Below are 22,144 nucleotides of genomic sequence, written 5' to 3'. Positions count from 1 at the left end.
GAAATAGGCCCTCCACTCCCTGATAGCATCAACGGCACAGGTTGCACAAAACTCAGCCATTTCCCACTTCAAGACCAGGTATGACAAGGAAAGGAGCTTTCTTTCACTTGGTGCTCAGTCGTGTCCGACTTTTTCAACCCCACAGACTGTAGCCTGCCAAGCTCCTCTGTCCATGGAATTTTCCAGGCAAGAATACTGGAGTGGGTTGCCATTTCTTCCTCTAGGGATCTTCCCCACCCAGAACCCAAGTCTCCTGCACTGCAGGTGGTTTCTTTACCACTAGCGCCACCTAGGAAGCCCTTCTTTCACTCAAGCCTGCCTGAAAAGGTGTGGCCTGGATCCCCTTCCTCCAGCATCTAAACACACACACATCTGTCCTGGATTCAGCATGTCTAATGGTTTGGATTATATGCTGTAGAAACTATAGGCTTCCAAAAGGCTTCATGAAGGTATTCCAAGTGGAGGTTCAAGGCAGCCCTGAGAAGGTGCTCATGACCCAGCTGGCCAGAAGGCCAAAAAAGAAGAGACTGGCTCCCATCCTGCTTCCCCAGCTCTCTGGAACCCTACAAAGATCATTTCAAGCCGAGCACTCCGGTTTTGTTTTGTTTTGTTTTTTGAGAAAGAAAGTGTGATTTTCTTTGCTACTCAAAAGGGGAATACAGTAGGTTCCTAACCTACTGTGTTAGCACTTTAAGAACTGAGCCCCTCCTCTGAGCACTCCACTTTTCCCCCCAGAAATGCCTGCTTCACCTAGGCCTAAATCAGTAATTCTCCACAGGGGGATGATTATGGCCCTCAGGGAACATTTGGCAAAGTCTGCAGACATTTTAGATTGTCACAACTGGGGTAGGGTCTACTGGCATCTAGTGGGTAGGAGCCGGAGATGATGCTAAACACTCTGCAGTGCACAAGACACCCTCCACAGCAAAAACCATTCCAGGCCAAAATGTCAATAGTGCCTAGACTGAGAGATCCTGACCTAAACCAAAAGCCAACTGCCTTGGAGGAAGTAATCCCTCAGAATTCTCCAGCAACCTAGGCAGAGAGCAAACTGGAGCATGGGGCTGGTGGGGAGGAGCCCAAGAGAAGGCTTTCTCGGGCCCCAGGCTAAGAATGGGGAGGTCCCAACATACTCCTTCCTCCTGCTTTGCCTGCAGAACACAAAATCCTGGCATCTGAAAAGATTAAACAAAACCCATGATTCCCAGCCCCTCAGGCTGCATAAGCCTGCCCCTCATCTCCTATTTCCCTCCTGCACCCCCTACTCTTGGAGCACAGTTGGAAATTCAAATTGCAATCTTTTACTGTCCAGCCCTCAAAGGCTCAGCCTGCTTCCTCTCCCAGGGACAAAGTCTCCTCAACGTCCTGCCTCCCTTTGAGATGAACCCCCCAACCCTGCCTCTCTCACCAACTGTAAGTTTGTCTTCCCCACCTCCCTCTACCCCGCCTTCTCTCTCTAATTAAACCACATCCAGGGTGTTGGGAGGAAAGGGGAAAGGATTCTGAAGACTTCCGTGCTGCAGGTTCTGGGGGCCTACAGCCTCATGTTTTTTTTGTGAGGTGCCAGCCACGCTGTGATCATTAAACCCCACCATGGTCGGGGGATTTTCTTGCTGCTGTTAACCTGGGAGCCAGCTCCATTCTTGTTTATCAGACTTGATTTAATTCAGCTTGGTCAGGTTCCAAGTGTTGAGGTGGAGATTAAAGGCAACTGAAGAATCCAATTAGCTGCCCAGTCTTCTTTAAGCCAAAAAATCAGGTCACAAACTAGATCAAAGTGAAATTATTTCTCGACAGCTCTGTTCATTAAGGGGAGGGTGGGAGCTCATACTGGTAAGCTGGGCTCATTATGGGGATTGGCATTTTAAATACAGTATCTCCCCCAAATTATATGTTTCAGAGGTCACAGGGAGAAACCGAGATTATCTCATGTGAACTCTCTATTTGCTTAATAGAAAACAGCCGAAGAACGAGCAAATATATAACTTCTAGGAAAAGACTTAAACAAGGCCCCAATTTTCCTGGGCCGGAAAACCAAATCTGGAAACTGGAATTGGCAACAATCACTCCCAGCCAGAGAATTCCTCCTCTGGGTGATCTAGAGAGCTGAGAAAGCTAATTTTTCCAGGTGGCCCTATATTCACCCATTTTCATGAGAGCCCACCCCTTTTCCTGGCTGGGTGCAGTGGCAAGGGAGGCCCCCTGGCTGCCCAGCCCAACCTCCCCCCAGTCCCAGGACCTAGGCAGCTTTGAAGAGAAACCACTCACCATCTCTGGACTCTGAGTCCCACGCAGTGTCATTTCCAGCAGCAAGAGATTCCCCTTGGGCCTTCCCGTGTTTCTATGGGCTCTTCTGAGGAGGCTGAAGAACATAGGAGGAGAGCAAGGAAGGCCATGATCAGATTCATTTCCCATAGGAAGGATCAAATATCAAATTGCTGTGAAGGCATTTAAAAACCCTCAGTTTCAAAAAAAAAAAAAAAGAAAGAAAGAAACCCTCAGTTTCATGTGAGAGAAAGAAAAATTACATTCAAGAGAGCAGAACAGGACATGTGCCCTCCTTCTTCTGTAAGCACTGATTTTGGACTAAGGAAATCAGCAGAAACCATGGCTTTTCCCCTCCCTGTTCCCTTCTGCTTGCAAAATTCCTGCTTAGCTTCTCAGGCAACCAGGAACCTCTGGGTTAGAAGATGGCATTTTTAGGCTCTCCAGGTCACAACCTTGTGGGACACTGAACGTGGTTAAGTTTGTAGGGTTTTTTTTTCGAGGGTGGGGGAATAGGTTGTGACCACTTCTGGAGTCTCTGAGGTCTGAACCACCAGTGAGAGACCCCTCCTCAAACTTCCCAGTCTCTCCATCTCATCCAAGTAGGGTCTGGGAGCAAAGTCACTTGTACCTGGAGGTCTGACCCTCTTGAGTGGAGTAAAGATAGGAGAGAGCAAGGGAGACACAGGAAGAACAAGGAGAGTCTGAAAGCTTCTGTGAAAGCGTCTATCTGCACCTCCTGCCAGGTTCTTGCTGTCCCCAAATTTCTAGCTGTTGCATCACTAACCAAGTCTGGGAGTCTTGACGACTTTATTATGTGGAGGCATCCAAGTCATGGAGTTTATTTTAGGGTTGCAGCCACTCAGGACCCCCACTAGGCTTTTCTTCTCCCTTCCATCTCCCTTAGCAAGAGCCTGTACCCTCAAGGGAGAGGTGGGAAGCTCACACCCTGCCCAATATTGGGAGATCTAAGGACCCAGACCCCTGAGCTCAAGTAAGTGCAGCCCAAAGGGATTCCTCTTGGATGATGCATTTGAAGCAAAAGGAAATCATGTATGTCTCCTGGGTTTTGTTTTTCTTCTCTGTGTATTTCCCCCCATGGGATTACATCATTCTTCCAGATCCTTCCACACCCGCCTATTCTCCATGCCCCGGGGCTGCGGGGCAGCAGCGCTGCCAGGTCTTAGAAAATACACGCTGGATCCTACACGGATTTTCTAACGTGTCCCATAAGATGGACTGAACGCCCAATATTTTCGTTTTGTTTTAAATCAGCGGCCAAAAATGAGTTTCAAAATCTGGTTTCCGAAGGAGAAATGAGAGGACACAAGCCCGAGGTTGAATGTTGCACTAACCGAGCCGGGACCCAGTGATTCCCATAGGGTGTCTGCCGGCCTCCAGCAAAAGAGGAGCCTCCTGCAGCCGCCCCCGCCCGCCTCCCAAAAGGCCGCGCTTCAGGGGTTTCCGGGGATCGCGCTGCCAGAGGTGCACCCAAGCCCTGGCACTCTGGCCAGAGCCGCTCCTGTTGCTCCACACGGCGGCCTTGTTTTTGTCCTAAAAGCCTGAGCTGAAATAGAAAGCTGGGGAGTCGAGGCTGTGGTTGCCTTGCACATGTGCGCCTTGGTCCCTCAGGGGGCCGGTCCCCGTCCTGGACTGCAGTCCCTTGTGCTGGTCACTCACACTCGGCTGGCGGAGCCGCCTACTGGATATGGGGACCGAGATGTACGTGTCGCGCGGTGGGAGGTGCCAGCACAAGCCCTGTACCAATTTCCCGGAGAGCCCTGGCGCCACCGGGCCGGGTGGGGATGGGGGCGCGGACGTGCCGGCCCGGGAGGGGGGTCCCCCATCCCAGCTGTTCTCTTGGCCCCGCAGCACCCGGGACCCAAAATAGCCAGTTCACGCCGGGTCAGCCCGATGAGAGCCGAACCCGCACCGCTCCCCAGCAAGGGATCACGGGCCCAGGGCCTCTGCCCAGCGGTCACATTTCCACACGGAGCAGTCTCGCAGGGGTGTTGCGGGTGCGCGGATCGCGGCCTGATGGGAAGATGCGGAGAGTGCGGATGAGACCCGAACGGCCGGGAAGAGAGGCAGCGCTCGCTCCTGCCCAAGCTGGGGGCTGTCCGCGGCCGCCAGGGTTCCAGGCCACCAGCCCAGCCCCCTCCGGCTGCTAGGCCCGCGCGCCAGGCCCGGCCTCCAAGGGCCCCGGGCTCCGTACACCCGCGCTGGCCGCTCCGGGCGCTCCTCGGCCGGCGCCTTCTCTCTGGCGCGCCCCTGAACTTGGCACAGAAGCCGCCGCCCAATAGACACTTCGAACAATACGGGAGAAAAAGAAAGAACGAAAGAAAGAAACCACTTTGCCGGCATAAACGCTACGAGGCACTCTCCAAGTTTTCCTGGCTTCTCGTAAAGGTGGCTGAGGCCGTTTACAGTAAGAGCAGAATAATGTTTGCGACTGTACGACATAATTATCTCCAGACTTGCCTCTCCCCCGCTCCCAGCTAGGGTTTTCACCAGCGAAAGCGGCTAATGCATTTGCACACATTAAACATCTTGAACGCATAATTACAGGCTGCAGACAGCCTGAACAATAAAATATCTCGGCTCGATATTTTTGGAAGCCTTTTGCGACTATGCCTGGAATAAATAACGACCGCTTTCTATGTCCTCAGCCATCTAAACTGCAGCCACCGTAATTTTAGAGCACCCCCACCCCATCCCTTCTGGTGCTTTTGAGAAAAGGTGCCTGAGGTGAGTGGGGGTCTATGTATGGGAAGGAGGGTGCAGCCTCCTGGAGAGGTGTCCCGCAATGAGGGAGGGCTCCCAGGGCTCTGTGCCTGGACAGGGGTGACTGGAATAGGGAGAAGAAAATAGGTTCCCAGCCGGAGGCCACCTTCCTCATTTGAGGGATGTAAGTGGGGCCCTCTAGGCCTTACAGCCTCTGGACACTGCTCTCCCCATCCTTTTCCTCTTCAGAGGCTAAACATTTTGGAGAAGGAGCTGATTATCACCTCCCCCACCTCGCAACCATCCTGAGAAGGGTGTCTTTAGATGGGACTGGTTACTGTTACCTGAGAAATCTGCTGGAAAAGAGCTCCCTATTGAAGCAGCAAGATTGGGAGGAGGAAGCTGGGAGTGGTTATTTTCTCCCACCGAGGCCAGGGACGCTCTAGCTTCCCTTGAGTCTTACTTGCTGTGTCTGTAAAATGGAGATGATTATAATAACCACGGGACCTACTTCACAGGTTGTTATGAGGAAGCACTTAAAATTTTTTTATTGCCATATAACTTACATATATAGTGAAGCATAAAAATCTTAAGCACCCAGCTCACTGAATTTTTATATGTGTATATAGTTGTATAACTACTACCCAGATCAAGATACAGAGAATTACTAACCCCCAAAAGGCTCCATGAAGAAGCACTTTTAAAACTAACTTTAATCAGCGATAACATTATTGTCTCTAACTCAAGAAGTCAACACCCTGGTCAAGTATGTGGAGCCTGTTGACCCTCAGCAACAAAAATTGACAAACCAAATATACACAGAAAGGATATTTACTATTCACACCATGGTTAAGGGCTGTGAGAATCTCTGAACTGAAGGAGCATGGATGGGTTTTTGTCTACAAACCCCCAGGCACACGGAGATTTGGGGGAAAATTGAAGATAAGACTTCAGTCCGTTTTGAGACCATGGGGTTCTCCTGTTGCTATGTGCAGCTGGGACTTTATATCCTGGGCTGGTATGCTCAATTCCAGGTTAGGGCAAGCCCAGCAGAGAAAGGCCTGAGAATCCCTCCCAAGGGATAGGAATCTGATTCCTATAGGGGTAAGGTCTAAGTTTTGGGGTGTCTTATTTCAGTGTCTCCTCTGAGTACAAATCTAGGTTGATATGTGGAGGGAATTTCCTACAGACATGTTTGGCCGTGAGATGAACAGGGCACCCTGTTTCCTGACAAGTGCTATCCCACTGGCTAACACATGAAATTGGTACAAATTGCAAACAATACAAGAGAATTTACAGCAAAAAATGAATTCACCATCTGACCCTCTGACCCCCAGTTTACTCCATAGGAAGCTGCTGTTATTGGTGGCTTGACTATCCTTCCAGCTCTTATTACATACACACCTCCTTTTTTAAACCACACTGGTAGCCCTCAATATGCATGCTGCCCTGGCCTTGGATTTTTTTCCCTAAGTAACTGTCCAAGACAATTCTCGATGACACATGTATTGGTTCAGAAAGTTATGTTCAGCCCTGGTGACTCAACCCAGCTGACATTCATGCTAACCTTGTGTGGCCTGGCACGGGGGAAGGGTCATTATAGCCTGGATTCTAGATCCTGACATACCTCTAAAGGACTTGGCAACCTGCAAAACAGTCAGCTAACTTGGCTCACCACCCATCATTAGCAGCAACCCCAATCACTCCTTGAGTGACCAGAACCATGCTGGGGGAAATAGTTAAGGCACTGACCATGACTTTTGATCTACAACTATTCTCTGGAGTCAGGGGAAATTGGAAGTGCCTCTTGGAATTTTTAACTATTTTGTCTAATAGCTATAAAAACTGTGCTCCCGTCATTAGCCCACCCTGGGTGTCTGCCTCAATCGATCCTATTTCCTCAGTCCTCCTTGGGGCCCAGTAGGATGGCTCTCATCCTGGCCCTCACCCAGGCCTGAGCAGAGGGAGGAGGGCACAGTGGGACCTCAGCCCCAAACCTTGGACCCCACAATGTCTGCCAGAAGACATCGGAGGAAACGCATTTACCACCTGGGCGACCTTGACGGCGGCCGATTAAACTTTAATCCGGGGTGTGTCCTCAACCTTGCCGTGTCATTTAAACACATCAAAGGTCATAAAAGGATTCCAATGCCATGAGCGGGTCCAACGCGGGCCTGCAGGGAGTCAGCGTTTAATTCTGATGGATTTCCACAGCCAGGATTGGGAGCACGGGGCATGGCAGGGGGCCATAAGAAAGAAAGAAAAAGGTTTGCTTTCCCAGCGGAACTCCAGACTTCAAAAAGCGGCGGGGGAAACCGAGTCTCGGGCTGGGGAACAGACAGAGCCCTACAATTCCGATTAACTGGGAAGACATCTAGTGGGAAGAGGTCGCAACTGCAGCGACGTCTCTCGAGCATCCTTGGCCTCTGCCTGCCGCGATCCTGACTACTGTTTAATTGTGAGGGTGGGAGGACGGAAAAGAGAAGACCCTTTCTCCCTGGCCGTGCCTTCGAAGCAGGCGACTATCTCAAAGTTTTCCAGTCAGGGCAGAAATCCCACTCAGTGCCGAGACACTATTTCTACCTCGGAGAGGACAGGTCCAGCTCTCACTGGCTTTCCAGTCTCCAGGTTCTGGTCCTAATCAGCCAACTGAGGCCACTTGGACCCAGGTTCCTCTGATTTTCATTCAACCCTTACTAGGGATCCTGAACCCAGAGCCAATAGAGTGGTGAACTGCACGTGTGGGTTCTCCTCCAGTGTACTGAGTGACTCTGGGAACCACAGACAGCGGCAGAATTCATGGGAGGCAGATCCCCTGAAGGCCATCCCACCCAGTTACCTGTTTTGAGCTCTCATCACCCTCAACACCTGCTGGTGGTGGCCAGGCACACTGCAAAACTGAGGAGCCGGGCTGCCCAGGTGCACAGCCAGATACAGTGTGTTCTCACCACATCTGTGTGGTGGAGCCATTGCACCTTGCTCCATCTTCTTCTTCTTGCCCAGACTGTCTCATTTCTATGGAGGACCTGGTGCCTTTAAGGACCCTGGGAGAATGAACCACACTATGAGTGCCATCTCTTATATTAGCTCTCCCAGCTGCACCAGTGCCTCTCCCTAACGTGGATGTGGGCAGAAAGACAGGCAGATCCTGGGCAGGCCTCCTCCTCAGAGATGCCAATTACAGCTTCTCTGTTGGCAGCTTCACCTGTTTAAATCAGGGTCTTCTCCTCGGGCCCTCATGGCTGACCACTTTAGCTGGATCTAAGTTTCCCTTTTGTTCCACTGATTGTGGCACACATCATCTAAGAATCACTAGGGAGGAGGAGCCTCAGGATACTTTCCAATGATACAGAAGGACAAAGCATGTGTATGTGTCACATTTCTATGTGTGAATCCTGGGACTTCATGGATCCACTGATAGACTTTCCAGGCCCTCTAGGGTGGGGCCTGAGAGGACAGTGATGATGCTCAGAGTTGCCCTCAATAGGAAGACCACATCTTATGCTCATTCCAGGGCTGTTAGAAATGGCCTCCTCCCTCCTTTTGCCCATCAAGTTGCCTTCTCCAAACTCAGTCATGTCCAACTCTTTGTGACCCCAGGGACTATACAGTCCATGGAATTCTCCAGGCCAGAATACTGGAGGGGGTAGCCTTTTCCCTTCTCCAGAGGATCTTCTCAACCCAGGGATCGAAGCCAGGTCTCCCATATTGCAGGTGGATTCTTTACCAGCTGAGCCACAAGGGAAGCCCAAGAATACTGGAGTGGGTAGCCTATCCCTTCTCCAGCCAATCCTCCAGACCCAGGGATCGAACCAGAGTCTCCTGCATTGCAGGCAGATTTTTTTTTTTATCAACTGAGCTATCAGGGAAGCCCAGCTTACTATACTCCAGGGCTTAACCACTCCCTGATTCTCACAGGAGGGCTTAGGGAACCCTGTTCTTTTTTGTGTTACCCTACACCCCCCACCAAATGAAAGTAACTAGAAACAGTGGATGATACCATCATAGGCAAATGCTTTGAAGCCCTTTACCAAGGTGTTAGCCAGCCCTGTCACACACTGAAGTGCATCTTCTTCCCTGAAGTGCATCCCCAAAGTAGTATAAGAGGTATGGTTCTTTCTGCCTTCTCCTCTTCATACCTCTTAGCTGGGTGAATCTTATTCCTCAGTAGAGAATCCCTTAGGTTTTATTGAAACTGATACAGACCATTAGAGCAGTGGTGAGTGGAGTGAGGTTTAGGGGGAAGGACTGCTGATATAACCAGCCTTAACTTTAGGGAATGAAAAACTGAGACTTGGATCCTGTAGAAAATGAACTTAGGATCCAAGGGCCTGAAATAATCTGGGTTCCATGCAAGCTCTACCAGCTAATGTGTGTGTTTGGAACAGAGCTGACCCTTTACTCCCTGCACCTACATGAACAATTCAGGCAGCCCCCCTCCCAGCCCACCTGGCTAAGTCAGCACTAGACCCATGGCTGGATCCCACAGCCCCAGCTAGCCCGCTTTGCTCTGCTCCCAGCTCAGACCCGCAGGGATGTCTATTCCTCTGGGTGACAAACGAGTCTGTTTGCTCTCAGTGACATCAAATTACTTTGCACCAGCCAAGGGTCCCATGACCCGACATAACCCCACATTAGGTCCTAGAAATGTAAAGAAATATGGCCTTTTTAAAAGTAACTGAGAGCACGTAATTGCTAGCAGGCTCCGGAGGTTGTCCCAAGTATGGCTCAAGTCCTATGACGGGGCAGCGGAGACCAGCCAGAATTCCTTGCTTGGGCTCCCTATGGTCAGAAGGTTATGCCCACATTTAACTCTGGACTCTAATCAGTTTTAGAAAGCTCAGATTATTTCTGTGAAGTTAAAGAAATTGCAGGGAGACTTGCAACCTAAGCATCTTTTCCACACCAGTGGCTATCGAGGTGGGGTGTGTGTGGGGGGGGAGTGGGTGTCGGGGGAAGTCAGGCTTCCACAGAGAACCGGTTTCTGTGGAGCTTTAAAAACACGGGCCTGACTTGGGCGGCCATGGCTTGACTTTTTGATGAGAATTATGGTTTCCTTGGAGAAGGAAATGGTGATCTACTCCAGTATTCTTGCCTGGGGAATCCCATGGACAGAGTCTGAGCCTGGTGGACTACAGTCCGTGGGGTCGCAAAGAGTCGGACATGACTTAGCGACTGAGCACACAAACACACATGGTTTCCCTACTTTTTATTTTGCACCCTCCTATCTCCCCTTTCCTCTGTCTCCTGGCTTTGCTGCAGTAGCTTTCTTCCCTTCTCCCCCTTCCTCTGAATCTTCCCATTTCTGCAGTCTCCACCCTGACCCTGGCCGGAACGTTAACCCCCATGTTGAACTCCATCCTAGAATCAGGAGATCAGGGAGCCCTGAAGAAGCTGCCCAGTAGACCTGGCAGGGATTGGTCTTGCTAATGACCTTCAGGCTGCAGGAAAGGGACTCGATGTCAGTGTCCCCAGGGGCTTCTGCTAGCTGTAGTTGGGGTTGTCAGAAAGTTATATAAAAATCTGTGCACATAATTTCTTCTCTTGTTTAATTTACACATCCCTGATGAGTTTACCCAAATAGTTCTTTTCTAATGTAATGAGGAGTTGTTTTAGCATACATTAACATTTTAGCATCTATTATTAGCATAAAAATATCCCCGAGTAAAAGTGTCCCAGATATTTAACAACTCCTCAAAAAACATTAAGGAGCCATAAACACTCCAAATGCAAAATAACCCAATACTCTGCCACAGAAAGGGTGACTGATATCCACTGAGAAAAGTAGGATTAGAATTTATTAAGTAACTGGTTGGTGCAGGATTTTCAGATTCAACGGTTTGCTGGTTTCCATTTTTACCTTCTTGCTTTCTAAAATTGCCAACTCTTTAAGTTAAATCATGTTTCAGAGGAGGATCACGTGCATTGTCAATTAGACCACCAAATTAAAACAAAGCAAGCTACGACACCACTAGTACTTCTTTTTAAAAAATATTTTACTGTTGAGATTTTTATAAAATACACAGAATTGAATTTCTTCTTGAAAACTGTGGTTACTGCGATGATGTATCAACCCAGAAAACCTTTCCCTTAATCATTAGAAATCGTTCTTTGCTTTCTAAAAGGGGAGGAGGTGTGTTGAAATGAGAAATGGTTATTTGCCCAATAAGAAGGAAATATATGTCAATTGAGGACATAGAAAGGACGGAGGCATGGTTTTTATCTCTCCCCCAAATCCTGATGCAGCAGTAGAAATCTTCAATTAAAAGATGACATGCTTATGGAAAAGGGTAACAAGTGTCTACATACGCATTTTTGATGAAGAGACATAAAAATTCAGGCAAGATGCCACACTCCTTCTTTATCTAGATTTCTCTCTGGTGGACCCTCAAGTTCTTTCTAGATTGTAATCAGAACAATTCAAGTTCAAACACACTGACCCCTTACCCTCAGACATAGGAAGGATTCCTTTTGTTAAGTAATTTTGTTCAACTTGAAATTTATTTTCAAAATCCTATGTTGGGAGTGGAATGATGTGATGTCAGGGATTTACTTTAAAATACTCCAGGAGAAAGAAAAGAGTGGAAGTGAACAGTGAAACATGAAAGACAAAATGATAATAGGGGTTGAAACTTAGAGTTGGGTATATAGGGGTTCATCGTACTTTTCTGTGTGTTTGGAAAATTCCATAATAAAAGTTTTTTTTTAATGTGTTAGGCAAAGGTGGAAAAATTATCCCTGCCAGGGGGCTCAAATAAAAACGTAGTCCATCGGGTAGCACCTGGAGTTACCCTTTTAATCTTCGTTTTTCAAGAATGGTAAACGACCTTGCTCCCTTTTTCATTTCTCGGGAATCAGCCCGCCATCCCCACGCTTTCTTTCCGGCAATCTTCCTTTCTCAACCCATAAACTGAGCATCCAAACCCGAGGTTGGGGGCTGATTAATGGAGCTTCCGTACTCAGCTCCTCTGAACAGAGTGTAAATACCCATAAAAACTAATATCAAAAGTTTTTATTGAGCTGCTTCGTTTCCCTGAGCGTTGGGCCGAGCGGGGCCAGAGCAGCGGGACAAAGGAGCAGCAGCTGAGCCACAAGAAATGTCGGCGTTTTTGGTTGGCTTGGCGCGGCCCCCAGAGCCAGCCGGAGTTTCTGGGGAGAACATCCAAACCAGGTAAATGCCAATCGGGGGCTTGCCTTCCCCTGGGGACAGGTGTATTTGGAAAACGGCGGCGGGTAAAGGAATGGTGAGTGGATGGAAAAATCAGCAAAGGTAGGGAGACGCCAGCCACCCCGAAATATGTCACCAGACTGGTCTGACAGGGTGAACTATTCTTCCTCAGGACTTGGTAGGATGCCTGTGTTTCACCCACAGGACATTGGATGTCCGTGTTCACTGATGGCGTGAATCTGTGAGTGCCTTATGAGGCACACGCATCCTTATGATTACCGCATATCACTTGCCTGTAAAAGTCTGATCACACCTCTCTGTTCTAAGTTCCCCTTTCTCTTGGCCGCGCTAGTGAGTTTCATCCCTTCCTTAGTTGACTGCGTTAAGAATTTGCATCCCGGGTCAGGGACCTGGGAGTCTTTGGGGAGGAACGAACTCCCGCGGGCCCAGGCCGCGTGGCCGCTGGTCGTCTGCACCGGTTTCTCGGCGAGAAAGCTGGGGGCTCCGCGGGGCCAGGTTTACTGTCCAAGCCCCTGTTTCCTTCAAAAGTTCGAATGTCTTCAGTGTATTTGTTGACATAATGAATCCACAGCCCCCCCACCCCCCCGCAAGAGCCGATTTCCTGTTTTGTTGTGGGGCCTGAGTGAGCATCGAGCGAGGAAGGGGGTGGGGGCCGGCGGGTGGGACTTCTCTTGGGCTGTGGCAGGGCCGTACGGACAGCGTCGGGACGGAGATCTCTCGCCTCTTTCACGCCCGCCGCAACCTCCCGGGATTCCTCGGCCGTTCTGCGCTCTCCCAGCGGCCCGGCAGGGTGACGGCGAGCTCACTCCCCTGGTGGCGTGAGTCCCGGAGTCCGCCAGCCAGCTGAGGACAGCGCGAAGGCGCTTCCTCCCTGCGAGGAGCGCTTCTCCGGGTTCCCTCTGCTTCTAGCGCAGGCTTCGGTCCTTTAAGCCGAGGCTGAGTTTCCAGGTCCAGTCAAGAGCCGGGCAGCGGCGGCAGCGTCGGGGGCAGGCAGCACTCAACCTCATCGTCACCCAGGCCACCGCCACTGGCGGAATCACCCACCCATCCTGAGCCCGAAGGCGGCGGGTCTCAGAGGCGAGAACTCCACCTTCACTCCCAAGTTTGCACCAATCTTGCGGAGTCTGGGCGCCGCTGGCTGGCTGGCGCTGTGCAGAGGGTCCTCAAGGGAGCTTGGGAGACTTGGGACTAATTGTTCTAAAACGGGGATGGCGCCCCTCTCCCTGCTCAGGGACTTTCTGTGAGAACTAGGAAAGGGCAGTGCGGGAAGTGGGGTCCTTCCTGACGCTCTGGTCACTGGTGGCCTTGAAGGTCTGGTACCAGAAAGAACCCACCAGGCAGAGCTGCTGCCTCCAAAACCTTACTCTCCTCAAAATTCACAGGATGAGGGCATTTTCAAGACAAAGTAGGGGTCTTTGTGGATTTTCTTAGACCTTGCACACCCTCCCATTTTCACCATGTTAGCGTTTGGTCACCATAATGCCAAGTGACTTCCCACAGCCAGACACTGTTCCTATCACCTTGGGCCTTGTGCTGCCTTATTCATGTGTCAAATACAAAAAACAAACAAAATACACAAACAAAAAAACCCTAAAGCTTGAGCAAGTGACTCAGGACATGCTATTTCTTTGCCTAGTGGCCAGCATTGGCCCAAATTTCTTGAAAACCTACCCTTTCTCCTTAAGTAAGAGTTCAGCTTCCACAAAACCCACCATGAACAAAGTTGTCCCTCACCTGCATCCCAAAATGTCCAGTTGACTACAGTATTGAAAGTGCTGTCCTGTTCAAGTGTTTTTCCTTTTCTCTCTTTCTGTCTTAGCTAGCCTCAGCTCCTCAGCCCTTTCCCATTCTCTAGGTCTTTCTTCCTTTGCCATTATCTCTGAGCCCCATATCCCTCGTGCCCTGGGAGAGAGAGGGTTAAGATATTCTGCAAATGCAGCTCGTAAAGCTGCTTGGATACATTAGAAACACATGAATATCCTGAAATACAAAGTGTCTTTAAAACCAACCCAGGAATGTTTATCCTAATGCTGGATGGATGCAGAGAAATAGTGCCAGAGAGCAGTGCTGACAGCCTCCTCCAAGTTAAAGTGAGAGCAGGTAAATTTCATTTGCTAGTGAAAATCAAACTCGATTAAAACCTGGGTTTCCCTTTGTCCTCTTCTCTTCCAACCCTGGGAACCCAGGGCTTCATGGCCAGGCTGGCAGTGAGTCCCCCCCATCACACCTCCCCCAAAATAACACCCAGCCAGGGTATTTTTCTTCGGCTCCAGAGCAACCAAAACCCCTCAGGGCACCCCAGCCTGCCCTAGAAGGTCTGAAGCCATGTCTGCCAAGGGGCTGGTAAGAGAAAGGATCTGGCAACTTCTGGAACAAAAGCTGCTGGCCTCTGATCTTGCCATTGCTGCCCGCTGAGGGCCCCTCTAAAGGAAAGCAGGGAACACGGGGCAAAACCCACCTCCACTCTGCCACCCTCTTGCTCAATGGGCCATGAATCTGCTGTTTACAGAACCCAATGGGTGCCATGGCTTCCCAGCCTATCCTACAAAGGGTCTGAAGATAAAAACTGTCATTGCCATGATTCAAGTTGAGGCATCTCCCCGCAATCCCACAGGAATTTCTGAGCCTGGTAGATGCCCCCCCCCCAAAAAAAAGCAGAGGGACAGTTCAGAGGGTCTGGCCCAAGAGCTGGGCAGGCAAGGGAGTCTTGACCTTGCCATTGGAAAGAGTCTGTGCTTGCTTCCCAGAAGGCTCTCCAGTTCTTCACTGCCCTCCGACCTTTCCTTTTCCAGCAAGCTGGTTTAGTGGCTGCCTGGAGGACTAAGAGGCTAAGAAACAATACTGGGAACTTATAATGCATCTCTTAGGTCCCTCAGCAATGGACAAGAAGAGGGAGAGAAAGAGGTTTTCTTCAAAGTAAGAAGAAATTCTGGAAAACCAAAATTATTCACAGAGTTAATCCAAATTCTGTAAACCATCTCCACTAGATATAACTCAATATCTAACGGGACCTGCAGACTTTTAAAAACAGTGAAGGCATGCCAGGACATCACTAAGTTGTCTGGTAGAAAAATCACTTCATGTAGATTGAGATCTAAGACAAGAAGGAAACAGGCAGGCTGCCTCCCTGTAAGTAATCACATCTCAAGAGTTTTCAAAAGTTGATACAGATATTTAGAAAAAAAAAATATCCCCATAACCTGATCACTAAAGATCCACCTCAAAGCGCAATAAATAATTCAGGCCTGCCTGAAGCCCTTCCTTAGCGGGGTCACCAAGCTTGGGTAGCAAAACCTAATTCGAGATGCAACCCAAAGTCTTCCCCTCGGTGCCGTCCCTCCCAGACAAACCTGCTTGGGGCTCCTCAGCAGACAAAATGAAATCTTATCTCACCATTTTTGGTGAGGAGGGACCCAGTTGGCTTTGGCAGTCTGTGGAGCTGGGGCCCTTCCTCTGCATTCAGGGCTTGGTCTCCGGCGAATTGGGGAGAGTGAGGGAAGAATGTGGAGCTGGCCTTGGCCGCGGTGTGCACCAGCAGGCAGCTGCGCCATGCCATGACCAGAGGTGAGCTGGCACAGGCGCCAGCTGGTGGGGGCTCTCGGAGCAGTGTTTTCGTTTTTCCGGGTCTGGCTAGAAAACAGAAGAGGCACGAAGCTCGGGCCAAGAGCAGGGCGGAGGCAGAGAAGAAGAGTCTGTAAACACTGCCCCCAAAACTCCGAGAAGGCAGTAAAACAAAAACAAAAACAAACCTGGGTAACCAAACGGAACCAGAAACAGGAGGAATTCTAAAGGAAAAAGGAATCAGGAGTGAGGGGAGGTGGGCGGTATTCCTTGAGAAGCGTACGGAGTCTCCAGGCTTGCAGGGCAGTTCTCACCATGGCTAGACTGCAACTTTCAACTTGACCTTGGCCTCCAGCCGTGTCTGACCTGTATGTAAAACAGCCCTCAAGTCCTTGGGAACTGGGGCCTCAAACCCTACCCTGTCTCTTTGTCATCATGAGTTTTACAATGCCACTTGGAGGAAGGAAGGGGGGTGAACGGGCCGGAAAGTAACACAAAAATCAAGTCCCTACAGGGGCTGGTTCTTTAGGCTGCAAATGGCCAAGTCAGGGAAGAGGTAAACTGGGGGCAAATCAATATTTACCCGGAGCTACTAAAAAGGCAGGAGGGAAAGGGCACACTGGCTATGTGTATGGTAGGGAGTGGGGGTCATAGAAGGTTTTATTGGGCAACACTTACATTGGTCCGGACAAACCGGGGATCAGGGTGGATAAAAGCCGGAGCTCAGCCTCCTTGGTTCGGACACTTCAGGAAGACCAGAAACTTTAGAGAGCGCACTGGGGTGGGGATGTTCACAGTGCCTTGAGCTTAGGACTGAGTCTGCAAGCTGAAACAGGAGGCAGGTCCAAGCCTGGCTGCTCACCAGTCTGCCTGGGATGGGAGTCCAGCACTCTTCCCAACCCTCATGTCCCGATACAATGCACCCACTTTCACTTTGAACGCAAGTCCCCTTTCTGGGTATCTGAGCAACTCACAACATTCACAATCGGAGATGGAAGTATATGATCCCAAAGGCACAGGACCCCAGAATTTCTCACCGAAATGTGGCAGCCGCTTGGCTCTTCCAGCATCAACACCCCACTGTGCTCTCAGGAAAGGGCTGCATTTCCCAGGCACAGAGGGCAAAAGGCTTCTTCAGCTGGTTCATGTACAGAGGAGGGCCAGGCATCCTCTCTGCCGGCTGGAGTCTGTGCTCTTCCCCAGTACTACCTGGGGAAGCTGGGGAGGGAGATGTGAAATGGCCCCAAAGAGTCTCTTTCTCTTGTCCCAAAACAGAGTGTGATAGAGAATGCCCAGGTGCCTGGAGAATCAGCTCCGGCCCAGGCTCTGTGAAGCCTCATTAAACCCCAGGAGAGAGTCCCAACTCAGCACCCAGCTGGGGCCTGTTCCTCTTAAACTCCTTCCAAGACAGGCCAGACTGGTTGGAGACAAGGGAGCACTGAAAAACGATGCTCAGAAATCGGTCTCTCCATCTCAAAGCTTCTGGAGGAAGAAGAGTTGCTACTGGGACAAAGTGAGGAACAAAGTCTGCATATAAACGTGTGAGTGTGGCACCAAAGTACACTTGGCTGTGTATGCGCTTATGTCCGTGTGTGATTGTGATGGGTCGTCCTGAGCCTATGGGCCTAAGGGCGAGTCTAGGAGATTGCCCACCAACACTGTGGACAGAGAAGGGGAGAAAGCTTCTACATGCAGTCCGAGCTTTCCAGTGTAATGTCCTGGGACTCATGAGCCAGGCGCATCCGCAAATGCCCCACCACGGCTCCCCGGAAAGAGCCAAATCGCGAAGCTGTCGAAGCCGACAGCCGAAAGCGCAAGTGTCGGTGCAGGCGTCTCGCCGCAGAAAGGGGTGCGGATACCTGTAAAGAAAACGGCGCCAGAGGCCCCAGGAAACACCCAGCCTGGTCTACGGCGCGATACTTTACCGTCCCCAGATGCCCGCAGATTTACCTGACCTGTCCCCACCGCCTCAGGTCGTCACCCAACATCTCGCCCTGTCCCCTCCCCGCCGTACGCCGCTCCGAGCCCCACTGGGAGACGGGAAGGGAAAGCGAACTGCGAGGAGGTCGCCGTTGCCTCCCCTCCCCGCCCGCCATGTCCTTCGCCCCCACCCTACCGCACCCCCCGCCTCTCCCCTGGGTGAATGGTGCGCGGCCGCGCTGCGGGCGCTGGCGCTGAGGACGGCGCGGGCGGCGGTGGGGACGGCGAGTGTACAGGGCAGAGCCGGGCTTGGAGCCGCCCGCTTTGCATACGCCGTGGGCGGAGCGGGAGGAAGGGGGGGCCGGGCCAATGGGCGGCCGCCTGGCGCGACCCCGCGGGGCGCGATCCGCCCCCCTCGCTCGGGCCCCGGCCCCGCGCCGCGCGCTCTTCACTTCTTGGGGGCTTTTTAAAACAGCGCCACTGGGGTCTTCTCCATGCGGCTCATGCTATGACAGCCTCCGTGCTCCTCCACCCCCGCTGGATCGAGCCCACCGTCATGTTTCTCTACGACAACGGCGGCGGCCTGGTGGCCGACGAGCTCAACAAGAACATGGAAGGGGCGGCGGCGGCGGCGGCGGCGGCGGCAGCGGCGGCGGCTGCTGGGGCCGGGGGCGGGGGCTTCCCCCACCCGGCGGCTGCGGCCGCGGGGGGCAACTTCTCGGTGGCGGCGGCGGCCGCGGCGGCGGCGGCGGCCGCGGCCAACCAGTGCCGCAACCTGATGGCGCACCCGGCGCCCCTGGCGCCCGGCGCCGCGGCCGCCTACAGCAGCGCGCCCGGGGAGGCGCCCCCGTCGGCCGCCGCCGCCGCTGCCGCCGCCGCCGCCGCTGCAGCAGCTGCGGCGGCGGCGTCGTCCTCAGGAGGACCGGGCCCCGCGGGCCCAGCAGGCGCCGAGGCCGCCAAGCAGTGCAGTCCCTGCTCGGCGGCGGCGCAGAGCTCGTCGGGGCCCGCAGCGCTGCCCTACGGCTATTTCGGCAGCGGCTACTATCCTTGCGCGCGCATGGGCCCGCACCCCAACGCCATCAAGTCGTGCGCGCAGCCCGCCTCGGCCGCCGCCGCCGCTGCCTTCGCGGACAAGTACATGGACACCGCCGGCCCCGCGGCCGAGGAGTTCAGCTCCCGCGCTAAGGAGTTCGCCTTCTACCACCAGGGCTACGCACCCGGGCCTTACCACCACCACCAGCCCGTGCCTGGCTACCTGGATATGCCGGTGGTGCCGGGCCTCGGGGGCCCCGGCGAGTCGCGCCACGAGCCCCTGGGTCTTCCCATGGAAAGCTACCAGCCCTGGGCGCTGCCCAACGGCTGGAACGGCCAAATGTACTGCCCCAAAGAGCAGGCGCAGCCTCCCCACCTCTGGAAGTCCACTCTGCCCGGTAAATGGCGCCCCCTTCTCAGCCCCGGTCCTCCGGTTCCGCCCCAGCTTCTCCTCCGCTCGCTCCTGGGTCACCCTCGTGCCCCTCTGCTCTCTCCCTGGCCTGTCCTAGTGGTGCTGCACCCCTGGGAGCCCGACCCTGGCAGGCTGGCTCTACCCTCACTGCCCTGGAGTTGGGCTGGTCCTGGCTCTCCCTGGGTGAGGGATGGCTGGGAAGAAGCTCGTGCGGACCCTCGCTGGCTTCCTTCGCCCTCTGCGCTCCGCCCTCGCCAGCCCCTGACATGGACTTTAAGGATGGGAAATTGACCTGGAAATGGTTTATCAAATTGCCCGTATTCATTCTCTCAAAAATGTCTTCAGTGTAGAAGCATCAAGTGTTGGGGCTTTGGCGACATAGAAAGGAATCAGGAATGGAAGTGTTGTCCCCTGAGCCTGGAGGCTAAGATTTGAGCCGCTGGGCCAGGAGATCAAGCGAAGCCCCGCCGCTGTGCGGGCAGAGTGGCCCAGGCTGGGGTAGTAATTGGATTTCGGCGATTTCATTTCAGTGCAGAACTTCCCATCCTCCCCACTGACCCTCCAGGTTTTGGCAGAAGGGCTGGATTGTACAGCGGTGGCAAAAGGCAGCCAGGCACTGCAAGGCGGTGGCTCAGAGAAAGCTGTCGCCTGTGTCCTGGCCTGGATCCGATCCCTCTTTAACTTGCCTTCTTCCCTATCTTCCAGACGTGGTCTCGCATCCTTCAGACGCCAGCTCCTACAGGCGGGGGAGAAAGAAGCGTGTCCCTTACACCAAAGTCCAATTAAAAGAACTCGAACGGGAATACGCTACAAACAAATTCATTACCAAGGACAAACGGAGGCGGATATCAGCCACGACGAATCTCTCGGAGCGACAGGTTACAATCTGGTTCCAGAACAGGAGGGTCAAAGAGAAAAAAGTTATCAACAAACTCAAGACCACTAGTTAATGGATTAAAAGTGGAGCTAAAGGGCAACTTGAAGAAATGCTTCAGAACTCGTTGCTTTGCTCAGATAATGGTTATAATGCTAATAATAATTGAAGAATGGGAAAGAGAAAGAGAGACACTGGCATTTTGCTTTTCTAAGGGGGATCTCTTTCTCCTGTGGAATCTACAACTCTTTTAAAACTTAAAGAAATGGTAAAGACTGCCAGTTCTCCCGCCAACTCCGACAGACCATTAAATGACAAACTCTAGAGTCAAACATCAGCCCCCCAAATACGCAATTTCAGATAAGTTTACCCTTTTACTGAAATCTTGTAAGTATTTATGTGACCGTTGTATTTTAGGACACTATGTTATGTGATAATGATCAATGATCGGAAAGTTGGTTACAAATGCAAGAGGCTGTTGTAAACATCTGCTTGTCTTCTGGGTCACCATTACCATCCCCTTTGCATGTTAAGTGACTGCTCAGGTAAATCTTAGTGAAATTCCTACCATTGTTGTATATTCTGCAAAACACGTCATGTATAGATTTAGAAAGGAAAGGAGAAGAAGGTACTGAAATAATGATCTTGGACTATTTACTATGAAGGGGCAAAGGGAGAGAAAGTTCTTCTGAGGATCGAGGATCGTTTGTCTTGGGAGTAAATACAACCATCGGAGTGAGCCTTTGAGGCCATAGGAGAACCCCGGGTTGGGAATGTCCTTCTGATAATAATTTTTAATTGCTTATGACAAGTTCTTTTTTGTGACATTTGGACAATATTTTCTGCTCCAATATAATCTACTTTTCAAAGGATTTGATACATTTAAAAATATTTAAAGCATCAGATAATTCACAGAATTCACTTTATGTCAGATCTTCTGAGAGGTCCCACCCTAACATGGTGGCCTTTGGTTTGAATACAATTAATGTTTCACGTAAATTGATATTTCCCAATATTTACAAACATTGGCTAGAGAAATAATTTTTTTTTTATTTTTAGAAAACTCAAAATGGAAATCCATTCCCCTAAAACATTTAGATGTTTACATTCTATATGTTTGATCTGTTAAGTATTTTTTCCTTGTTTGTTTGTGTTATGAGACTGCATTAGAAAGTTTAGGGGTTCATCTTCACAGCACATTTTTAATCAAGCAGTTATTTCAACCAGCACATTCATTTTGTTCATATTCACTATAAAATGCTATCTTGTAAATAAAGACATTCAGCACACTGTGAAAATGTATTTGTGCACCTGCTTTTCAAATATTTCTACTAAAAATAATAGTTTAAAAAAGCCTTAGACCTGTAGATAGTTGATATAGTGGTATTAATTATGTTAATAAAATAGACACTGTCATTAAAATCTGAAGGAAATAGTCATTATTTTCCTATGCTAAACATGCACTTCACAGAAAGAAAAGGAGCCGGTGGTTTGTCCTATACAAACCAAGGACCATTCTTTTCTATTATTATTCAGCTTTTTTTTTGCTACAAATTTTTTAAGCAAAGGGAGAAATCCCTCACAACTAAAATCCTAAAAATTTAGATAAGTGCTTTAAGAAGGTTAAAGTTTCAGGTATTCTGAAAAGAAGAGAAAAGAAAGGAGGAGGAGATAGTATAAATTCCCAGGCTCCCTGTGGAAAATGAAAACCAGTTGTTTAGTATCAGTGATGCCCAGGCTGTCGTATTTTAAAATCTGCTGTTGGGTCTGCATGTATCTGAAAGGGCAGGTTTTGATATTTGTTGAAATGACAGGACTAGGAAAGGCCTTAAACCTTGACCTTGATGAAAAAAGACAATTTGTGACCTTGACTTTTGACAGCTCATGAATTGGCCTCAGCTGGATTAGTAGATCAAGGGCGCCACCTCGCGTTGACAAGCTTCCTTGTAATTCTTCAGCTTCAAGGGAATCAAAAGGTCTTACCTCCTTGACTCCTTGTTTTAGAGATTTGGTACTCATTTCTTTGGCACCAGATGGAGCAAATTTGAATATATGTAAGTTATACATGTGCCTGTATATATGTGAATATATATCATATGTGTATACATGTATACATTTGCATATTACTGCTTGTGTGTGCTTGTATATATATTTGTAGAATCTGTAC

The 22,144-nt window shown here is 50.7% G+C and overlaps 1 protein-coding gene across 1 annotated transcript; it reads left to right on the top strand.

The window, feature by feature from the left end:
• The first annotated feature begins 18,088 nt into the window (after positions 1–18,088).
• Positions 18,089–21,399, top strand: HOXA13 (homeobox A13). The gene is made up of 2 exons (XM_027539401.1): positions 18,089–19,089; positions 19,809–21,399. Exons 1-2 carry the CDS (start codon positions 18,168–18,170, stop codon positions 20,051–20,053), a joined length of 1,167 nt encoding a protein of 388 aa, XP_027395202.1. The 5' UTR covers positions 18,089–18,167; the 3' UTR covers positions 20,054–21,399.
• Positions 21,400–22,144: the final 745 nt, after the last annotated feature.

This window comes from Bos indicus x Bos taurus, chromosome 4 (genome assembly GCF_003369695.1).
Source record: "Bos indicus x Bos taurus breed Angus x Brahman F1 hybrid chromosome 4, Bos_hybrid_MaternalHap_v2.0, whole genome shotgun sequence".
Classification (NCBI taxonomy): Eukaryota; Metazoa; Chordata; class Mammalia; order Artiodactyla; family Bovidae; genus Bos; species Bos indicus x Bos taurus.
The sequence above is the reverse complement of the archived record's forward strand: the minus strand, read 5'-3'. Positions and strand labels throughout refer to the sequence as shown.

Coding starts and splice junctions, on each gene's coding strand:
- HOXA13 (XM_027539401.1), top strand. CDS start 18,168: ATGACAGCCTCCGTGCTCCTCCACCCCCGCTGGATCGAGCCCACCGTC. Junction 19,090..19,808: donor CTGGAAGTCCACTCTGCCCG/GTAAATGGCGCC, acceptor CCTATCTTCCAG/ACGTGGTCTCGCATCCTTCA.